At 49.5% G+C, this 17,071-nt stretch overlaps 1 protein-coding gene across 2 annotated transcripts in view; it reads right to left on the reverse strand.

Annotated features, from left to right (window-relative positions):
• INSR (insulin receptor) overlaps nt 1-17,071 on the reverse strand; it is a 93,758-nt gene that overhangs the window by 21,527 nt on the left and 55,160 nt on the right. For both annotated transcript variants that reach the window (XM_077331819.1, XM_077331818.1), the window contains exons 3-6: nt 4,022-4,337; nt 1,289-1,434; nt 682-826; nt 214-428 (exon numbers count right to left, since the gene is read on the reverse strand). In XM_077331819.1, coding sequence (XP_077187934.1) covers nt 214-428; nt 682-826; nt 1,289-1,434; nt 4,022-4,337 — 822 coding nt within the window. The remainder of the gene's footprint in view (nt 1-213; nt 429-681; nt 827-1,288; nt 1,435-4,021; nt 4,338-17,071) is intronic.

Below are 17,071 nucleotides of genomic sequence, written 5' to 3' on the forward strand. Positions count from 1 at the left end.
GTATTATTAAGAATATCTCCATTAGAGCTATTATTGTCCAATGAGCTATCTACCACAATTAGGTCCTACTCAAGGATATGCAAGCCCCAAGGAGTGCTCCTGAGCATGAGCAGAAAGTTTCACCTTAATCCAGCTGTCTCCCCTGCAGGCCTGCTTGCCCCACCCCAGTCCCTCCTTACAAGGCGGCCCCTTGCACAAGGTGCAAAGCCTTACAAGAAGCCTGGTCTCCATTGGTCTTGTGGGCGATGTCGTTCTTCTCCTGGCGCCCCTTGGCCCCAGAGATGGCCTCCATCTTGTGGATCTCTGAGAGGCATAGCTTGGGGTTGTAATGGAAGAAGAGCTTCCCCCGGGCAATGGTGAGGTTGTGCTTGCTCCAGTCCCAGAGCCGGCGGAGGTTCTGGTTGTCCAAGGCATAGAAGGAATAGTTCCTGCAAGGCAAAGAGGGCTGCTCTGGAAAGAGAAGCAGGGAAGGGGCAGGGGCACCTGGAGAGCAGATAGGGAAGCCTTTATGGCTGGTTACTGCCATGGGCTTCCAGCAAGGCGAGGGAGCCAGCCCACAGGCTGAAATGTGTCCTTTGCCTCCCTTGCCCCCTATGCCACCAGGTATTCTTCTGCTCTCTGGTGTTCTCAAACTCCTTCACAAAGGTCAGTTGAAACAGAGATCCCTCGGAGCAAACTCACCCGGCTTCTAAAGTCTGCCCTCTAATCAGATGGAGCTTGCGGAAAAAGGAGAGGGAGACGAGGGCGTAGGAGCGGCGGATTTTTAAGTAGCCTCTGATTTCCTCTATCAGACCCAGGTTGGACTCCAGCTCGGCTCCGATATTGCCTGAGGAGGCAGAACACAAGAGGCAGGCTCAGGGACCACGGCCCCTTTTCACCTGCACTGGTATGTCTAAACATCTGTCTGTGAATACCAGTCATAGATACTTCTATGCAGATCCGTGGGAATGTGGTTTAGCCATATTTGTACTTAGCCATATTTCATTATTTGGTCTCAAACTTTTAAGCTACTTTTCTCATGCCGGGTTGTTTGCTTCCCCCCTTTTTGGATTGCACTCAGGGACTGCAACATTCTGGCCAAAGCCCTCCTCTCCCCCAAGCACCCAAGGAAGGATGCAAAAAAGTTACCCCCACTAAGTTGACTGGATGTCAAACAGAGAACGTTTAAGCCCCCTTTCTTTGCAGCTGCTTTAAGGTCCCCAGAACAGTTCCCCTTGCCCAAAATTGTTCCCTTGTTTGGCCCTTTTCTGCCAACCCTTCCGTGCAACCCATGGGATACAATACTCACTTCCTCCACGGATATTGAGGACTAGGCTCCCATTCACAATAGTGCAGCCACGTAATTCCTGTGCCGCCGTCATGGAGTCAATCAGCTTCGGCTTGATGAAGTCACAAATTTTGGGGCAGGGCCCTGCACAGGGAGTGCAGTGAAGGCTGGAGAACACCAGATTGGGGGTGGGGGGGGGAGGGATGAGACAGAAAGCTTAGGCATTCAAGAAGCCATAGCAACTCTTCACCATGGCCCTCCTGTAACAACGGAGAAACAAGGGCAAGGGCAGGGGGGTTCACACAGCAACAAAATGGGGCCAGCAGTTCTCTTTTGCCTTAGACAGGGAAGACTCAGGAATGGGATCCCCTCCCTCTCTCAGATCATGTGGCCTGGCTCTCCCCACTTCTTTTGTAGACCAACTAGCAGCTCATGGCCTTACTAAACTCAATAATGAGAAACACTTAAGATGGAATACACATCCTCTCCTTCTTGAGTGAGGACACTTCCATAGAGAGCTTTGGAATTCAGTTCATTAGTATCTGCTCTTTTTGGCGGAATGTTTCAGAAATAAACAGACAATGAAGCAAATGAGTCTGGCATGTGCCAGGAGGAGGAGGCAATGCCCAGTGGCACAGGGACACCAGAACAGCCCTGCTGCATCAGAGTCGGGCCAGTGAGGGGAGGCCAGGGTCCTGTTTTACACAACAGCCCCAGCAGCACACACACAGGGCCAACAGACCTCGGGAGCTGCTGGGAAACCAGGATGCCCCAGACATGTCCTGCCTACCAGGATGAAGAGAGGGGCAGCTGGAGGAGTGCAGGACCAACTGACAGAGAACAGGAGAAGAAAACACATGGAGGGCAATCCCCACAGCAATCCCCACCAGGAAACGGGGAATTTGGGGGGAATCAAAAGCAGAAGGAGGAGGAGTTGGTTCTTATATGCTGATTTTCTCTCCCCGAAGGAGGCTCAAAGCGGCTTACAGTCGCCTTCCCTTCCTCCACAACAGACACCCTGAGAGGGAGGGGAGGATGAGAGAGACCTGATATGACTGAAGAAGAAGAAGAAGAATTGGTTCCTATATGCCGCTTTTCTCTACTGCCTGGTCAGAACAGCTCTATCAGTGCCGTGGCAAGCCCAAGGTCACCCAGCTGGCTGCATGTGGGGGAGCGCGGAATCAAACCCGGCTCGCTAGATTAGAAGTCCACATGCTTAACTCTACACTAAGCTGCCTTTCACTCTAAACTCTTCAGACGATCTTCAAAGAGAACAAGAGGGTTAAACATTTTAAGCACTTTTTATGCAATAGTTACTTTTTATTATTTTATTTATTAGGCTATATACCACCCTTCCCAAACAAACAGATTCTGGTGGGTTGCTGTGTTGTTCCAAAGCAAGAGAACAAAGTCCAGGGGCACATTTGAGACCAGCAAAGTTTTATTCAAGGCATAAGCTTTCATGGGCATGCTTATAGGTAAAGGTAAAGGTATCCCCTGTGCAAGCACCGGGTCATGTCTGACCCTTGGGGTGACGCCCTCCAGCGTTTTCATGGCAGACTCAATACGGGGTGGTTTGCCAGTGCCTTCCCCAGTCATTACCGTTTACCTCCCAGCAGCAAGCTGGGTACTCATTTTACCGACCTCGGAAGGATGGAAGGCTGAGTCAACCTTGAGCCGGCTGCTGGGATTGAACTCCCAGCCTCATGGGCAAAGCTTTCAGACGGCTGCCTTACCACTCTGCACCACAAGAGGCTCTTGGGCATGCTTATACCCAGAATAAAACTTTGGCCTTAAAGGTGCCAGTAGACTAAAAAATCGTTTTAATTAACAGTCATTGAAAATATGGCTCCTGTTAGAGAAGGCAAAGCGCTATAGTGCAAATCAACAATCCTAAAACTTAATGCTTGAAAATAAAATCTTCCGGTCTTGCACAAATGCAGGGGGTTCCAGGATGCACCAGAGCACCACACAAACCTAGATTGACTACAAGTAGCCCATGCTTTCACAGAGGTCACTGTATGCACCCAGTGAGAGGCTGTGTCTAGCCTGTACATGCTTCAAAAAACAAAACCTGCAGACCTGTCCAAAGGAAAGGCGGCCTCTCTTAGATTACTTTATGTTCTGGAAACGCATGCACAGAAGGAGGCCATCCAAGGCATTTCTGGCTGGGAGAGATTGCCCTCTAGTGCTCAGCCCTACAATACTGTCACAGAGTTCTCACAGATCTCTATAAACTTGATACCCTGACCTGGATGGCCCAGCTTAGCTGGATCTCTTGTGAACCTGGAAGCTATGCTCTGGTTAGTATTTGCATGTGAGACCACTAAGGGAGTCCAGGGTTACTATGCAATGGAAAACCACCTCTGAACATCCTCTGTGGGGTGACCATAAGTCAGCAGCAACTGGACAGCTCTTTCCATTAGCAGTATAATCTGTGTTTTCATTATTATTATTATTATCCATGGGCCTGGAAACACAGCTTTAAAGTGCTACTCTAAAATTTTCCAGGCCCTTTCCTTTACAGTTCCCCCTGCTCCTCTGCTCCCTGTTCCATCACTTGCTTGATGAGGGAACATCTGTCCTGACAGAGACAGGCTCCTTCCCTTCTGTGAAGCATCCCTGTCATCTATCCCAGCCTGCGAGAGCCTGCCCCGATTTAATGCCTGGGAGACACTGCCTGTGGGGCTGAGGAAAAACAGACACATTTTGCTGGAATGCCAACCAGCTGCTGACCAATGAGGAGCAACTCACTTGCTGGAGTTGATGATGTAGCCCGAGGGGCAATCAAGAATGCACTCGCCGTTGTGGATGACAGGGCATCCAGACTGCCGGGCAATCTTACACTTGTTGTGCAGGTCTTGGCAGAATTCAAAAGTCACACAGCGCCAGTTTTTGTAGCGGTAGTAGCCGGGAGGGCACATCTCCACGCACTTGCCCTCCAGGTTGAAGTTCCGGCAGGCCACACACTTCGCCGGGTCATTGGGCTCCAGGCAGTTGCCCAGGCATTCTGCGTGGCAACACCGGCCATCCGTCTTGCAGCCCTGGGACTTGCATGCGGTGGGACACACTGGGGAAACACAAGTGAGGAGAGGGGGCTGAGTACTTCAATCTTCTACCCTTGCCTCACCCTCCCACTCAGAGGCTGATCTCCCCCCACCCCCCTCCCTGCACATTTGGGCAGCCTCTCCAGTTGTAAGCCACATGATTTGGGGCAATCTTCTGTATGTACCCAGAGGGTTTACCAGTTCTGGATGTGGAGCAGGCAGTAAACGGAGTTTTACTTACCTGTAACCATTGTTCATTGAGGTGTGCAGACACACATTGGGACTGTGCAAGCACAGGCCAGCCACGGAAGTCGTTTCTACGTGACCTGAGTGGAGCACCCTATCTTCCCTCAGTTCTGAACCGCTGCAGCAAGCCTAAGCCGGAACTTCACAGCCAAGACCCCAAGAAAAAGACTCATAGCGGGGATGGAGGGAGGGCATGTGTGTCTGCACACAAGACCTCAATAAACAACGCTTACGGGTAAATGAAACCCCGTTTTCATTGTCTGTCTTGTGTGCAGCCCCACATTGGGACCTTCACAAGCTAGTACCTGAGGGTGGCGGGATGAGCCCTTAGGGGAACCCTTAGCACCGCTCTGCCAAATGCTTGTCTAACATCCAATGAATGGAGGGACATCTTGGAATTGGATGCTGGGTGCCTCTTTTGGGAGAAATTGTGGGTCAGGATGTAGGATGACCTGTAGAAAAGGTGAATCAGCTCTCACCGCACTTATTTTACTCACTTGCCTGGCTGAAGTGATAGCAACTAAGAAGGCTGCCTTCATGGAAAGCAATCCTATAGAACCTATCTCCAGCAGTTCAAACAGAGGTCGTACAAGTGAGGCCAGAAATTATAGGGACCATTGAGGGGTCACTCTCGGTGTAGGAGGAAACAAATTGGTTAAACCCTTGAGAAGTGTGGAAGTGTGCCTGTAGTGGAAGTGTAAAAGCACGTCCTTAACCTCTTGGGAAAAGGAACCTACACTCAGTGGAGCTTCCAAGCTGTGAGATGTAGGTTCTCCAAGTCAAACACTGGAGGGGAGAGGATGGACAGAAGGTCTGTACTCTTTTGGGAAGGGAATCTTCTGACCTGCTGCAAGGTCCAGAAGAGCCGGATACCAGCATTGGCGTGGCCAATCCGGCACAATCAGGATCATAGAGGTTCAATCCTTTTGCACCTTGTGCAGAACCTTGGGAAGGAGGGGGGGAAGGCATAGAAGAGGGTTCTGGTCCATTGAAATTGGATCACATCCCCCATCACATGGGGACTATTCCTGACATGGGCATTTGGTTGAAAATGGGGACACAAGCAAGTCGACTGTTGGAAGGCCCCCTCATTCCAGAACTGGCCCTAGAATGTTGTAATTCAGGGACCAGTCATAAGGTGGAACGAACAATCTGCTCAGGGCATCCGCTTGGACATTCAGTCCTCCTGCTATATGAATGACCCTGAAATTTATGTCCAGCCTGATGGCTGAATCACAAATTCTCATGGCCTTAAGACTGAGGTGCCAGGAAGACACTCCTCCCTGCTTGTTCAGGTAAAACATATATGAGGTACTGTCCATTTGGATCAACAATTTTTTGCCCTGTAAAACGTCTGCAAAATGAGTTAAGGCCAATGCACTCCAAAACTTTAATATGGAACTATTGTTCAGTGGTAGACCAAAGACCTTGGATGGACCTACCCAAACAATGGGGCCCCCAGCCCACCAGAGACATGTCATTGGTTAGGGTCAGGTCAGGGCTCCAGGAACCAAAGGGTACTCCCTGTAAAACAGTATTTTCCTTTGTCCATCAAAGGAGAGATTGAATAATGTCACAGGGAATCAAGAGACCTTTAAAGGGGCTATCTCACATGGAAGAAAAGTTGCTCAAGAACCAGTGTTGGAGCTCCCTCGTGTGATGGTGAGCATGGGGAACAACCACTGTGGTAGAGGCCAGAAGGCCCAAAAGCCTTTGGAAAAAATTGGCATATTTCCAGAGATTTCTGGAGAGGGCATGAAACATCGCACAGATAGACTTCATATGGTCACATGGCAGAAAAGCACAGGCTTGGTAAGAATCCAAAGATGCACCAATAAAGTGAGCAAATCTGGATGGAGTTAAGTGTGACTTCTGAATATTCACCGTAGGCAGAGGTCCACAGTCATGGAAACAAGTGACTCTAACTGGCCCAGAGAGGGGGCAACCAGGAGCCAGTCATCCAAATATGGATATATCATGATACCCTTCGTACATAGGTGTGACACTACCACTTCCATACTCTTGGTAAACATCTTGGCATAGTGACCAAACCAAGCCGTAAAACCATGTATTGGAATATCAGAGATCCTGATATAAACGGCTAAGGACCTTGTCCATAGGGGGCATATCAGTAGAAGAGATGTCCAGCTCCACAGCCTTAGCCATATGAAGCAGTGTCTCCAAGTGGAGGCGATAATCCTCTGATGGATTAGAGGGAAAGGGATCCCCAATGTTGGCATCTGGGGAGGGATCTGAAGCGGTGCTAGGAGAAGGTGGGGTATGGAGCTCGCCTTCTTCCATTTCCATCTCCTGGTCATGGGGTTTGTATTCTCTGAAACCGAAGGACATGGTGGTTCACCCTCATAAGGACGGTCCCATTGACCCATGTAGACGGGAGATGGCTTGTACAAAGCTTGTGAGGCTGAGTACCAAATCATCAGAGCAAAGCATGGATGCAATGAATGACTAGGGCCTGAGGGGACTGGAGACGGAGTTTGCTGTGTCAACAGAACCATAGATGGAACCGACAGAGGTCGAGTCATCATAGCCGAACAGCAAACCTGAACAGGAAGACGATCTTGGAATAGAAGCGAAGAAGTAGATGGAGCCACAGATTGAGTAGCCATTCCATAATCCGAATGGGAGGAACAGGACTTGTGTTTTGTCTTTCTTGCCTTTTGGGTATGAGGCTCTGAAGATGGAGACTGAGTGGTTGGAACCGTAATGGCCTCCAAGGTTGCAGGAGCCAGGGACGGTACAGACGGAACTGATGGAACCATTTTAAGTTTCTCCACCCGAGTCAAAACCATGGTTGGATCTGGTGGAACGAACCGATGCCGACCCGGGAGTAAGGGCGGGAGCGGAGGAAGGTTCAGATGCCGGCTTGGAAGGGGCTGGAGATTTTGGACCCTGCAGGGCCTTCTCCCACAGCGTTGCCTTAAGTCTGGTAGAGCGATCTGACCTGGCCTTTGGAGTGAAGCGTTGACAGATCTTACACGCCCCGACATTATGTGCCTCGCCGAGTCAAAGGAGAAAAAAGTCATGATCATTGCGATCTTCACCCGGCAATGAGGACGTTTTTTGAAACGTGCCTTTGAAGCCATGTCAAAAACTAGAAGCAAGCTAGAGAGTGACTGTTCTTAGTGGCAGCAAAAAAAGGAACTGAGAGAAGAGGGGGCACTTCATCTAGGTCATGTGCGCGTACCGGCGAAAAACTGCACATATGTGCACTGTGTCGGAATGGTAGCGCCCCCTATAGGGCTAAAGCTAGAAAATCTATTTCCGTGGCTGGCCTGCATGTGTACAGTCCCAATGTGGACCTGCATGACAAGACAGACAATGACGTTAACCTTTTAAGAATAACCCACCAGGGAAAAAATGGACCACTTGCCATGCCCCCAATATCTGAACCATTCTACCCTACTCCTTATTAAAGAACTCCTGCCAGAAGAGGGAAGGTGTGTTGGAAAAGCTAGCCAAACAAGATTTCTCTACCTTGGAGGTAACTTGTCAATTTGCCACAACTATTACCAAAGAGCTTCAAATATTCCCTGTAGGACATGAAACAACCAAGGGGAAGCCAGTACTAATCAGCATGATCAACCTGTTGAGTCAAGAACCGATGGCTGGAAGAAGGCGGAGCAAAGCAAGTCACAGCCCAGAAGCCATGCTCAAGAGCAGAGAAAGTGGGTGTTCAGTAGCCTTCAGGAGGCCCCCAACGTGGAAAGGAGCAGGTTTGCAGAAGGCTGGGCTGAAAGGCATGCTTCCCGCAAGATGTACACAGTAGGAGTAAAGCATGGCTTTTTCTCTCTGTGTCAGCACAGGGCTGGGGACAGAGTTAGATTCCAGTCCAGATTATGAGATTCAAAACTTTCATGTGGCTATAAACGGCACTGGGTCACATTCAGCAAACAGTTCTCTTTCTAGCCGTCCGTCTGTCTTGGCATTTTCTGCATCTTCACAAAGCCAATTTGAATCATGAACACTTTTTAAAAATCAATGCCACGTGTCTCTTTTCTAGTGCAGGAGAGGAATGAGCCATAAAGACGTGTCAAGCACGGGGGGGGGGGGGATACACAATGCTGCTGCCCATATTTTGGGTTTTCTCACTACAAGATCACCTGCCAAAACTGTACTCTAGAAAGCTGGGGGTGGGCGCAGAGAAGGAGCAAGGCGAGGAACAGGGAAATTGGGGGTGGATCAACAGCATAGCATAGAGGTGTTGGGAGGGGTCAGTAAGTGCCCCAACTCTGCCCTGGGAGAGTACATGTACTCAAAAGCTCACGCCTTGAATAAATCTTTGTTGGTCTTAAAGGTGCTACTGGACTCTATATTTGTTGTGCTGCTTCAGACCAACACGGCGACCCACTTGAATCAATTCTTTTAGTGTAGGTTTAGTGTCGTCTCCAAGGCACACACACACTCCAACTGCTGCGAAAAACTAAGATGTGTGAACAGCATACGTTTGGCTGAGAGGTCCACACAGCCAGAACAGAAGTCATCAAGCACTTCTAGAATATCTGACGTGTTCAGACTGCAAACAGGGCAAAAATCAAAAGGCTCCAGATCCTTCGAAATCCAGGTCGGGAAATGCTTCTGACATGAGAACCGCCCTCACCGTCAGCCAATGCTTTCGCTGCATGATGCAGGGAGCCATTTGACAAATTTCTCTGTCTCTGCACAAAGCAAACAGACACTTAACTCCTTCCACACAAACAAGGAGGGCAAAGGGCTATGTGTATTTTCTGGTTAATACAATCCTCACGAAAAGATTTCGCCATTTATATCCTTTGAATAGGGGTGGGTGGGGGGAAATGTCGCATTTATGAGCATAGTAGATGAGATCCGACTGCAGTGGCAAGCCAAAAAAATGAGAAGTATCAACTTGAAAGACTTAGAAGGGCTTAAAACAGTTTGTTTTGGCCAAGGTCCATATAAATCACTTGCCAGGGGATGACTTGCGCGCACACTTTGTTAACTAACAGACAACAAATGACAGAATTTGGTGCTGCGGGAAGATGGTCTCCTATCTGCTTTCTCTCCTGGCTGATGGGAAGCCCCAGCACCTGAACCACACAGCAGGACGCACACCCAAGCAACACAACAGGTGCCCAACACTCCTTGCACTCTCCTCTGCAAGCAAGCAAATGGTTTCTCTTCCCTGCTAGGCTCTCCCATTCAAGTGCCTACGGAGTTCAGCACAGCATATGCTGAAATTGGGATGACAGAGAAGATTAGCATGACCCCTACTGAGTTCCAGTCAGACACTTTCAAACCTGTCACAGCCCCCCACATATGTATTTTGAACCATCCCTTCCCTAAACATATTTGTTAAGACAAAACAAAAGCAGCTTCCTCTTGTTTCAGATGCTGGATGTAACCTAGAAGATTAGGGGGGGGGGGGGAATAAAAGCAAAGTCAACCCCAACTACAGGACACCAGAGGTTGTCCACCTGCAAGCAAGGGGGTGGCCCTGGCATGGTATCCTAATGACAGTGATGCCAGTGTATCTGGCAGTACCACATACAATTCCTAGAAGCTACAACACCCAGAACAGGGGCAGGAGGAGACACTGCAGAAGTCCTGTCCAGAGACTGCCAGCCATACTGGTGCGGGGTGCACTGGGAGATCTCCAGAGATGAAGCCCCTGACAGCTCCATGTGCCTCTCCCCCATCCTTGGGTAAGGTACCCCTTCCATGGCTCTCAGTGTTCTCTCTCAGCACTTCCCACCACCAAAGTGCAGGGCTCTGTGTTGAAGCATGCACCACACCGTGTGGAGAGCTGCAGCCCAGTGCCCTGTGCCCATTATAATTTCAGTCCTATGACACCCATGGCATGCTCCTCACACCACCCATTCCTATGCTGGGAAAGCGCTTCTGCTGGCTGTGGCACAAGGCTTTGCTCTCATCCTAGGCATTTTTGGCTCAAAGTTTAGGAGTGCACAGTGAAGCACTTATTCTTCTAAATAAATATCCCAAATACTACGATTTTACATCATAAGTTATTACATTTATTATAAAAGATGACTTGTTTCAATTTTCTCCAAAACGTCTACTCTACCCCCTCTCCATTTTTTTAACCATTGTAGCAGTACCTAGAACAGGATTATCTCCCACAAACACACAACAGGCCTGGTCTACTGATATTCCAGGGGTAGTCAACCTGTGACCCTCTAGATGTCCATGGACTACAATTCCCATGAGCCCCTGCCAGCATTTGCTGGCAAGGGCTCATGGGGATTGTAGTCCATGAACATCTGGAGGACCACAGGTTGACTATCAGTTTGAACACAGTCAGCTGCTTGGAATAAGGATGTGGCATGTGGTAAAGGGGTAGGACAGCTGGCATCTCTTTCCCGCACTAGAATCATAGAATCATAGAGCTGGAAGGGGCCATACAGGCCATCTAGTCCAACCCCCTGCTCAACACAGAATCAGCCCAAAGCATTCTAAAGCACTGACCCCGCTACCTTAACAGCTAATCCCTATAGCAGACCAGTTATTTATCTGACTCCTGACCCCAATAGAAGAGAAGCTGCTTTGAATGCACTTTGGGACGTTTGCCCTGAACTTCTACAGTGACTACAGTTAGGTTCACAATTCCTGCAGAAGACAGACCAGATGCATGAGAGACAGGTGTGGATGAAGCAGAAATTTATTGCTGTTTGAATCAACATGCATGCCTCCCTCTGACATTGCTGCCCTCCCATCTGCTCTACCTGCTTTTTGCACTTCCTGGGCAAGCTCTTATATTTTTCAAAACAGCCCTGGAAAAGAAGCGCTTTGGCTCAACTGTTCCTTAAGCTGGAGGCAACAAGGGCTAAAAGGCTTCATGTTTACCATACACAGGGCCCCGAGGAAGTAAGCGATCACAGTTAGGACTGAAGCGTACACAGAGAAAAAAAGGTTCAGTGCTGTCTACAAAGCAGGCGTCTGGATTTGCCCAATGGAAGGCAGAAGAGACTCTTGCCCAAATTAAGGGAACTGAAAGGAACTCAGGCAGGGAACATACACACACAACACTGCAGGTGCTTTGCAATCTGGCCCCTGGCCCTGTGCTCCCAAGTCCCCCGGATGCAAGAAGGGGCCCTCAAGGGTACCCCCAGATAGGCCCGGGGTGGCTGGCATTCCTGTGCTGCTACCAGAGCTGGAGTCAGGATGTGGCTGCCCAATATATAAAATCACTGGGAAGTCATGGAGGTGGAAATAATTGAAACACATGCAGTAAAAGGTAAAGGTAAAGCACCGAGTCATGTCTGACCCTTGGGGTGACGCCCTCTAGCGTTTTCATGGCAGACTCAATATAGGGTGGTTTGCCAGTGCCTTCCCCAGTCATTACCATTTACCCCCCAGCAAGCTGGGTACTCATTTTACCGACCTCGGAAGGATGGAAGGCTGAGTCAACCTTGAGCCGGCTGCTGGGATTGAACTCCCAGCCTCATGGGCAAAGCTGTCAGACGGCTGCCTTACCACTCTGCGCCACAAGAGGCTCATACAACACATGCAGTACTTACCTTCAAATCTGAACTTTTACTGCTATCTATCTATCTATCTATCTATCTATCTATCTATCTATCTATCTATCTATCTATCTATCTATCTATCTATCTATCTATCTATCTATCTATCTATCTATCTATCTATCTATCTATCTATCTGTCGTGTGGCATGGGTGTCATGCAGCCAGGCGATCCTAAGAGGCCAGAGACGTTCGGAGGTGGTTTGTCCTTGCCTGCCCCCACATCACAACCCTCTCATTCTGTGGAGGTCACCCTTCCAAGTGCTCGCCAGGGCTGACGCAGCTTAGTTTCCAAGATCAGACAGGATTGGGCTTGCCTGGGCTATCCAGGTCAGGTTCTTTTAATGCTTCAACAACATAACGTGGGGGCACTGATAACTTATTGTGTAATAGAACAAAGTTTGGGTCCACTGGCACCTTTAAGATCAACAAAGTTTAATTCTGGGTATAAGCTTCGGTGCACATGAACGTTTATACGCAGAATTAAACTTTGTTGATCATAAAGGTGCCACTGGAGTCACTTTATTCTACTGCTTCAGACGAAGATGGTGACCCACCTGAACCTATTATTCTGTAACACGCAGTATTATTAGCATGTAATATTGCACTCATTTGATGTATCTGTGAAATTTTCCACCAAAAAAAACCTGAGAACATATTAAAGAAATTGAGAACTGCAAGTGGCATCTGCCTTTTTACCATCTGATAGGCAGGAAAAAATGAAAGATAAAATTGAAAAGCACAGATTTTGTAGCAAAAGAAAGTGTCGTCTGCACAAAAAAACTCTGGCGACGGTCAAGCAATGTATCTTAATTGCAAGCAAGCAACATATCTTCATTCTGAGCTAAACGTTAACACTGAAACCAGTGAAGTCTCCAATACCATTTACAGATTAATTCAGGGGTTGCCAAATCCAGGCGCCAGGTCACCACGGCAGCTTGAAGATGCCTTCTGGCCCCAGCTCTCTGCCATAGCTATACCCCACATAAACACACCCTCTTGTCCTCCAGCGTGGCACTAGCAGCTGCCTGCTCTCTTTACAACCCCTCCCTGGCGGGCCAAGCCCCCTCCCCAAGCAGATATGTTCCAATGTAAATACATAGAACAAACAGGAAAACCAGAAAAGGCCAGAAACAACACCAGTGGAAATCCTGCACATTCAAACAATCTTTATACCATTATATAAATTGTGCAAGTTTGTGGGTACGCATAGGCGTGGGAATGCTGTCAAGCTGCAGCTGACTTCAAGTGACCCCAGTGAGGCAAGTGAGAAGCAAAGGTTGTTTGCTCTTACTAGCCTCTGCAGAGCTTTCCTTGCTAACCCCCCATCCAAGTACCAATCCTGCTTAGCTTCCATGTTATGGCAACTCCAATAGGGGGCTTTGAGGGCAAGAAAGAAGCAGAGACCATGGCATTCTTCTGCAGAGCCTCCCTTGGTGTTCTCCCTTCCAAGTACTGACCCAGCTTAGTTTCTGAGATCAGATGAGATCAGGGAATACCAAGCCACCTTTGCTACCATAAATCGGAGTGGATTAAATAAAAGGGTAAGGGCTGTTGGGGGAGGAGTTAGAGTGGGCCCTGTCCGGGATAAAAACTAAGAGGGCCCAATCAGGGGCCATGAAGTGGCTGATTGGGCCCTCCGAGTGTCCATCCGGCCTCACCTGGCCCGGCCGGGAACTTGCCGCGCAGACAGACCAGCCAGCCCGCATGGTGAGTCCTCCGGCCCGGATTCTCCTCCACCTCGGGAAAGGAGCAGGGGCACCGCGTCGAAGATGCAGCGTCCCTGCTCCTTTCCCGGCCCGGGTCCCTTACCGCTGGGGGGTGGCGCGGTAGGTGGGGGACTTCTCCCGGCCCCAGGAACAGCTCCTGGGGCTGGGAGAAGGCTGAGGGACGCAGCTGGGGGAGGCATGGCCTTCTCCCGCCTCCGGGAGAAGCCCGCGCCCGGGAGAACACCCCAGGTCGCGCCCCGCTGGCCGTGGCGTGCCAGCCCCCAGGAAGCCGCCCTGCGAAGGCTTCCCCAGGCACAATAGCCTAGCACCCATTTTATTCAAATATAAAATGGGCTTAATTTCTAGTACAACTATAATTGTCAAGTGCTGACAAAGCTCACAACAAAACTTCTATAGAAAGAAAGCTTTAATTGAGAGTAGCTCAGTACACTAAAACGTTAGAAGTCAAATCTGCTTGATACAAAAGCGGCAAGCACTTATCAATACTTTTCTCCTGCCCAAAACTTGAGTGTTCCCAGGGGCGGGGGGTGCTCTCTCACCCAGGTGCCATCCTGGCTTTCCTGCCAAAGGTGTTGAAGTTAGTGCGACCTTGGTCAGGCCGGCGCCTCCAGACTGTCGATAAGCTGTCTGCAGGAATCACAAGCCCCAGGCAACATTGTATCCCAGTGGGGGCAATGTGAAAATGCAAGGATCAAAGCACAGGGAATCAAAGAGACGCTACAAGAAAGGAAATGGTTACATGGGAACATTTCAGCAAGGACACAGCACATCTTTGGCAACCAAGATGGAGACAGGCAGGTTCACTGTATGATTACAATTCTAATGGCGGAGAACAGGAACTGATCCTGACAATAATATTTCAAATAGGCCCTGGTCACGATTTCCATGTAAATGGCTCCCTACTTGTTTGGAGGACACTGACTTGGAATCCGGAAAAATATGAGTCCAATAGCACCTTTAAAGATTTATTCAAAGTGTGTCACAACTTGCAAAGTGTCTGCCATTAATTACTAACCTTGACATTTTTATTTCTCCAACGTTTTTGTGAACTAAAACAGAATCCAAAGGACTGAGTAGCCTTTTTAGCAAAGGATTATCATCATATTGCATAATTTTGATGTTATGACGTAGCTTACTAATTTGCTACTCAATTACTTTCTCCTTAATATCTGCACTTTCATGATCCCTGTTCCATAAGGTGAACGTGCGTCCCGATTCTGGCGGGACGGTCACGACTTTGATCAAAATGTCCCGTGTCCCGACCCATTGTTGAAATGACCTGCGATGGAGTCCTGCCCAGGCATAACTGCTGACGTGTTTGTGCGGCTGTGCCTTCCTCCCCAGCTAGCCTGCTCCACCCCCCTGTAGTGGATCTGAAGGGTATCTCCCGTCACCGAGTATTCCGCACAACCCTAGGGGGGCGGCACCTGCAGCAGACAACGCTACAGAGACTGCATCAGCTTGTTCCCGCAGTCAGCAGCTGGGATCAGCGCAGGACTCGAGCGCGTCCCTGGCTGGCACTGCGCAACGACACCGATGCAGCAGGTGGACCTTGGGCATTACCTGGGAGCTGGCTGCCACATGCTTCTGTCCACTCAAGTTTGGCCACGCGGGGCAAGCAGGCGGGGGGGGAAGAGAGGGAGAGCCCCCTAAAGGTTGCTTGGGACAGGGCTGGGTGCCCGGCCAGTGGCTCTGAGCTGCCATCTGGACGCATGGCTCCCTCGGTGGCAGCATGCTGGCCCGCGCAGAGGCATCAAGCGCAGAGGCATCAAGCTCATCACGCCCCACACGCAGAGTCACCAAGGTCTCCAGCTGCAACTCTCGGAGTGCAGTTTCGCTTTTGCTTTCTTAGGCCTCCTCCTGGCCTCGGCTTGTGGCCCCCGAGCCCAGCAGCAGGAGGAGGCAAACCGAGAGGCTGCGGCAGTGACCGGGAAGCACCATGGTGAGAGGAGCAGGGAGTGGCAGGCCGGGGGCTCTGAGACCTCAGCAGCTGCGGGGCTGGCACCTAAGCTGGAGTGCCTTCTGGCACCGCCTCCTGCCCTCTTCCCTGCCTTAGAGGACAGAGCGAGCGGGGGGGGGGCTTGGGGAGCCAACTGGACATTAGAGAGCCGGGCTTGTCCAGGGAAAGGCCCTTTCTTGGGAGAACTCTGGCGCAGGGCTCCACAGGCTTATCAACTTTGATCTTTTCAGCTGTCACAAAGGGGGGCAAGAAAAGGCAACATCTGGTGTGCAAAGAACAGGGGGCAGCAAGAAGGGTGGCTAGTGAGAGCGGCACCTTCTCTTTCGCTAGTTGTCATGTCTTGTCCCTCTCCTGATTGCTACTCTTGGGTGAATTTCCTCTCCCAGGGTCACACTCAAGTCTACTGTCTCTCTCAGCTAGTTGTGGTTAGGAACCTCTCACTTTCTCTCTGCTTTCCTATCAAGTACATTAGTTCCTAAATAAACCTTCATCAACTCTGTAATCAGGAACCAACTCTTCTTCCTCCTCCTCCTTAGGCAGCCAATTCCACTTTTGAAGTGGTTTGAGTGAAGAATTTTGTCCAGATATCTAGCCAGTACCATTCTACATGTAGTTTAAAGCCATTGCTGCAGCTCCTCTCCTCTGCTGCCAACAAGGACCACTCCCTGCACTGCTCCTTTCAAATACTTTTCAGATACTTCAAGAGAGCAATCATGCCCCCTCTTGACTTCCTCTTCTCCAAGCTGAACATTCTCAAGACATTTTCCCACAGTGAGCCTTCCTAAAGTCTCATGGAATAAAAAATGTCCCTATTTGCTCCACAATTTAAAATTCTTCAGAAACCGTGATTCACCCCCTCCCCTTGGAAGGCAAATACTGTTTTCCAGTGAAGAAGTTCAGGATTCGAGTCAACTTTCTCCTCCATTCTTGTTTACAGTGGTGTCATTTTAGATACGTATCAACTCCACCTACCACCCACCTCTCCTCCTGCCTCCCTCCCTCTGCATTCAGAATAGTTAAGATACAGTAGGCAAAATTTCCACACTCTTGCCTCCTTCCTTTGCACACAGGAAACAAAAGAAATTCTTAGACTGAACTGTCCAACAGCTGAACAAAAACAGACCTCCCGCCCCCTTCTCCAGCCTTTCCTTCCTTGCACTGTGTCCAGTTTCCACTTAGCAGAAAAGCTGGCCGAGTAAAGTAATATTTAGACTAGGATGTTTTTCACAGCTTCCTGATATCATAATATTGAGTCCTTAAAACAAAATCCTAAGACATTGCAGTGTGCAGAAGTGAAAAGTA

This window comes from Paroedura picta, chromosome 4 (genome assembly GCF_049243985.1).
Source record: "Paroedura picta isolate Pp20150507F chromosome 4, Ppicta_v3.0, whole genome shotgun sequence".
NCBI lineage: Eukaryota > Metazoa > Chordata > Lepidosauria > Squamata > Gekkonidae > Paroedura > Paroedura picta.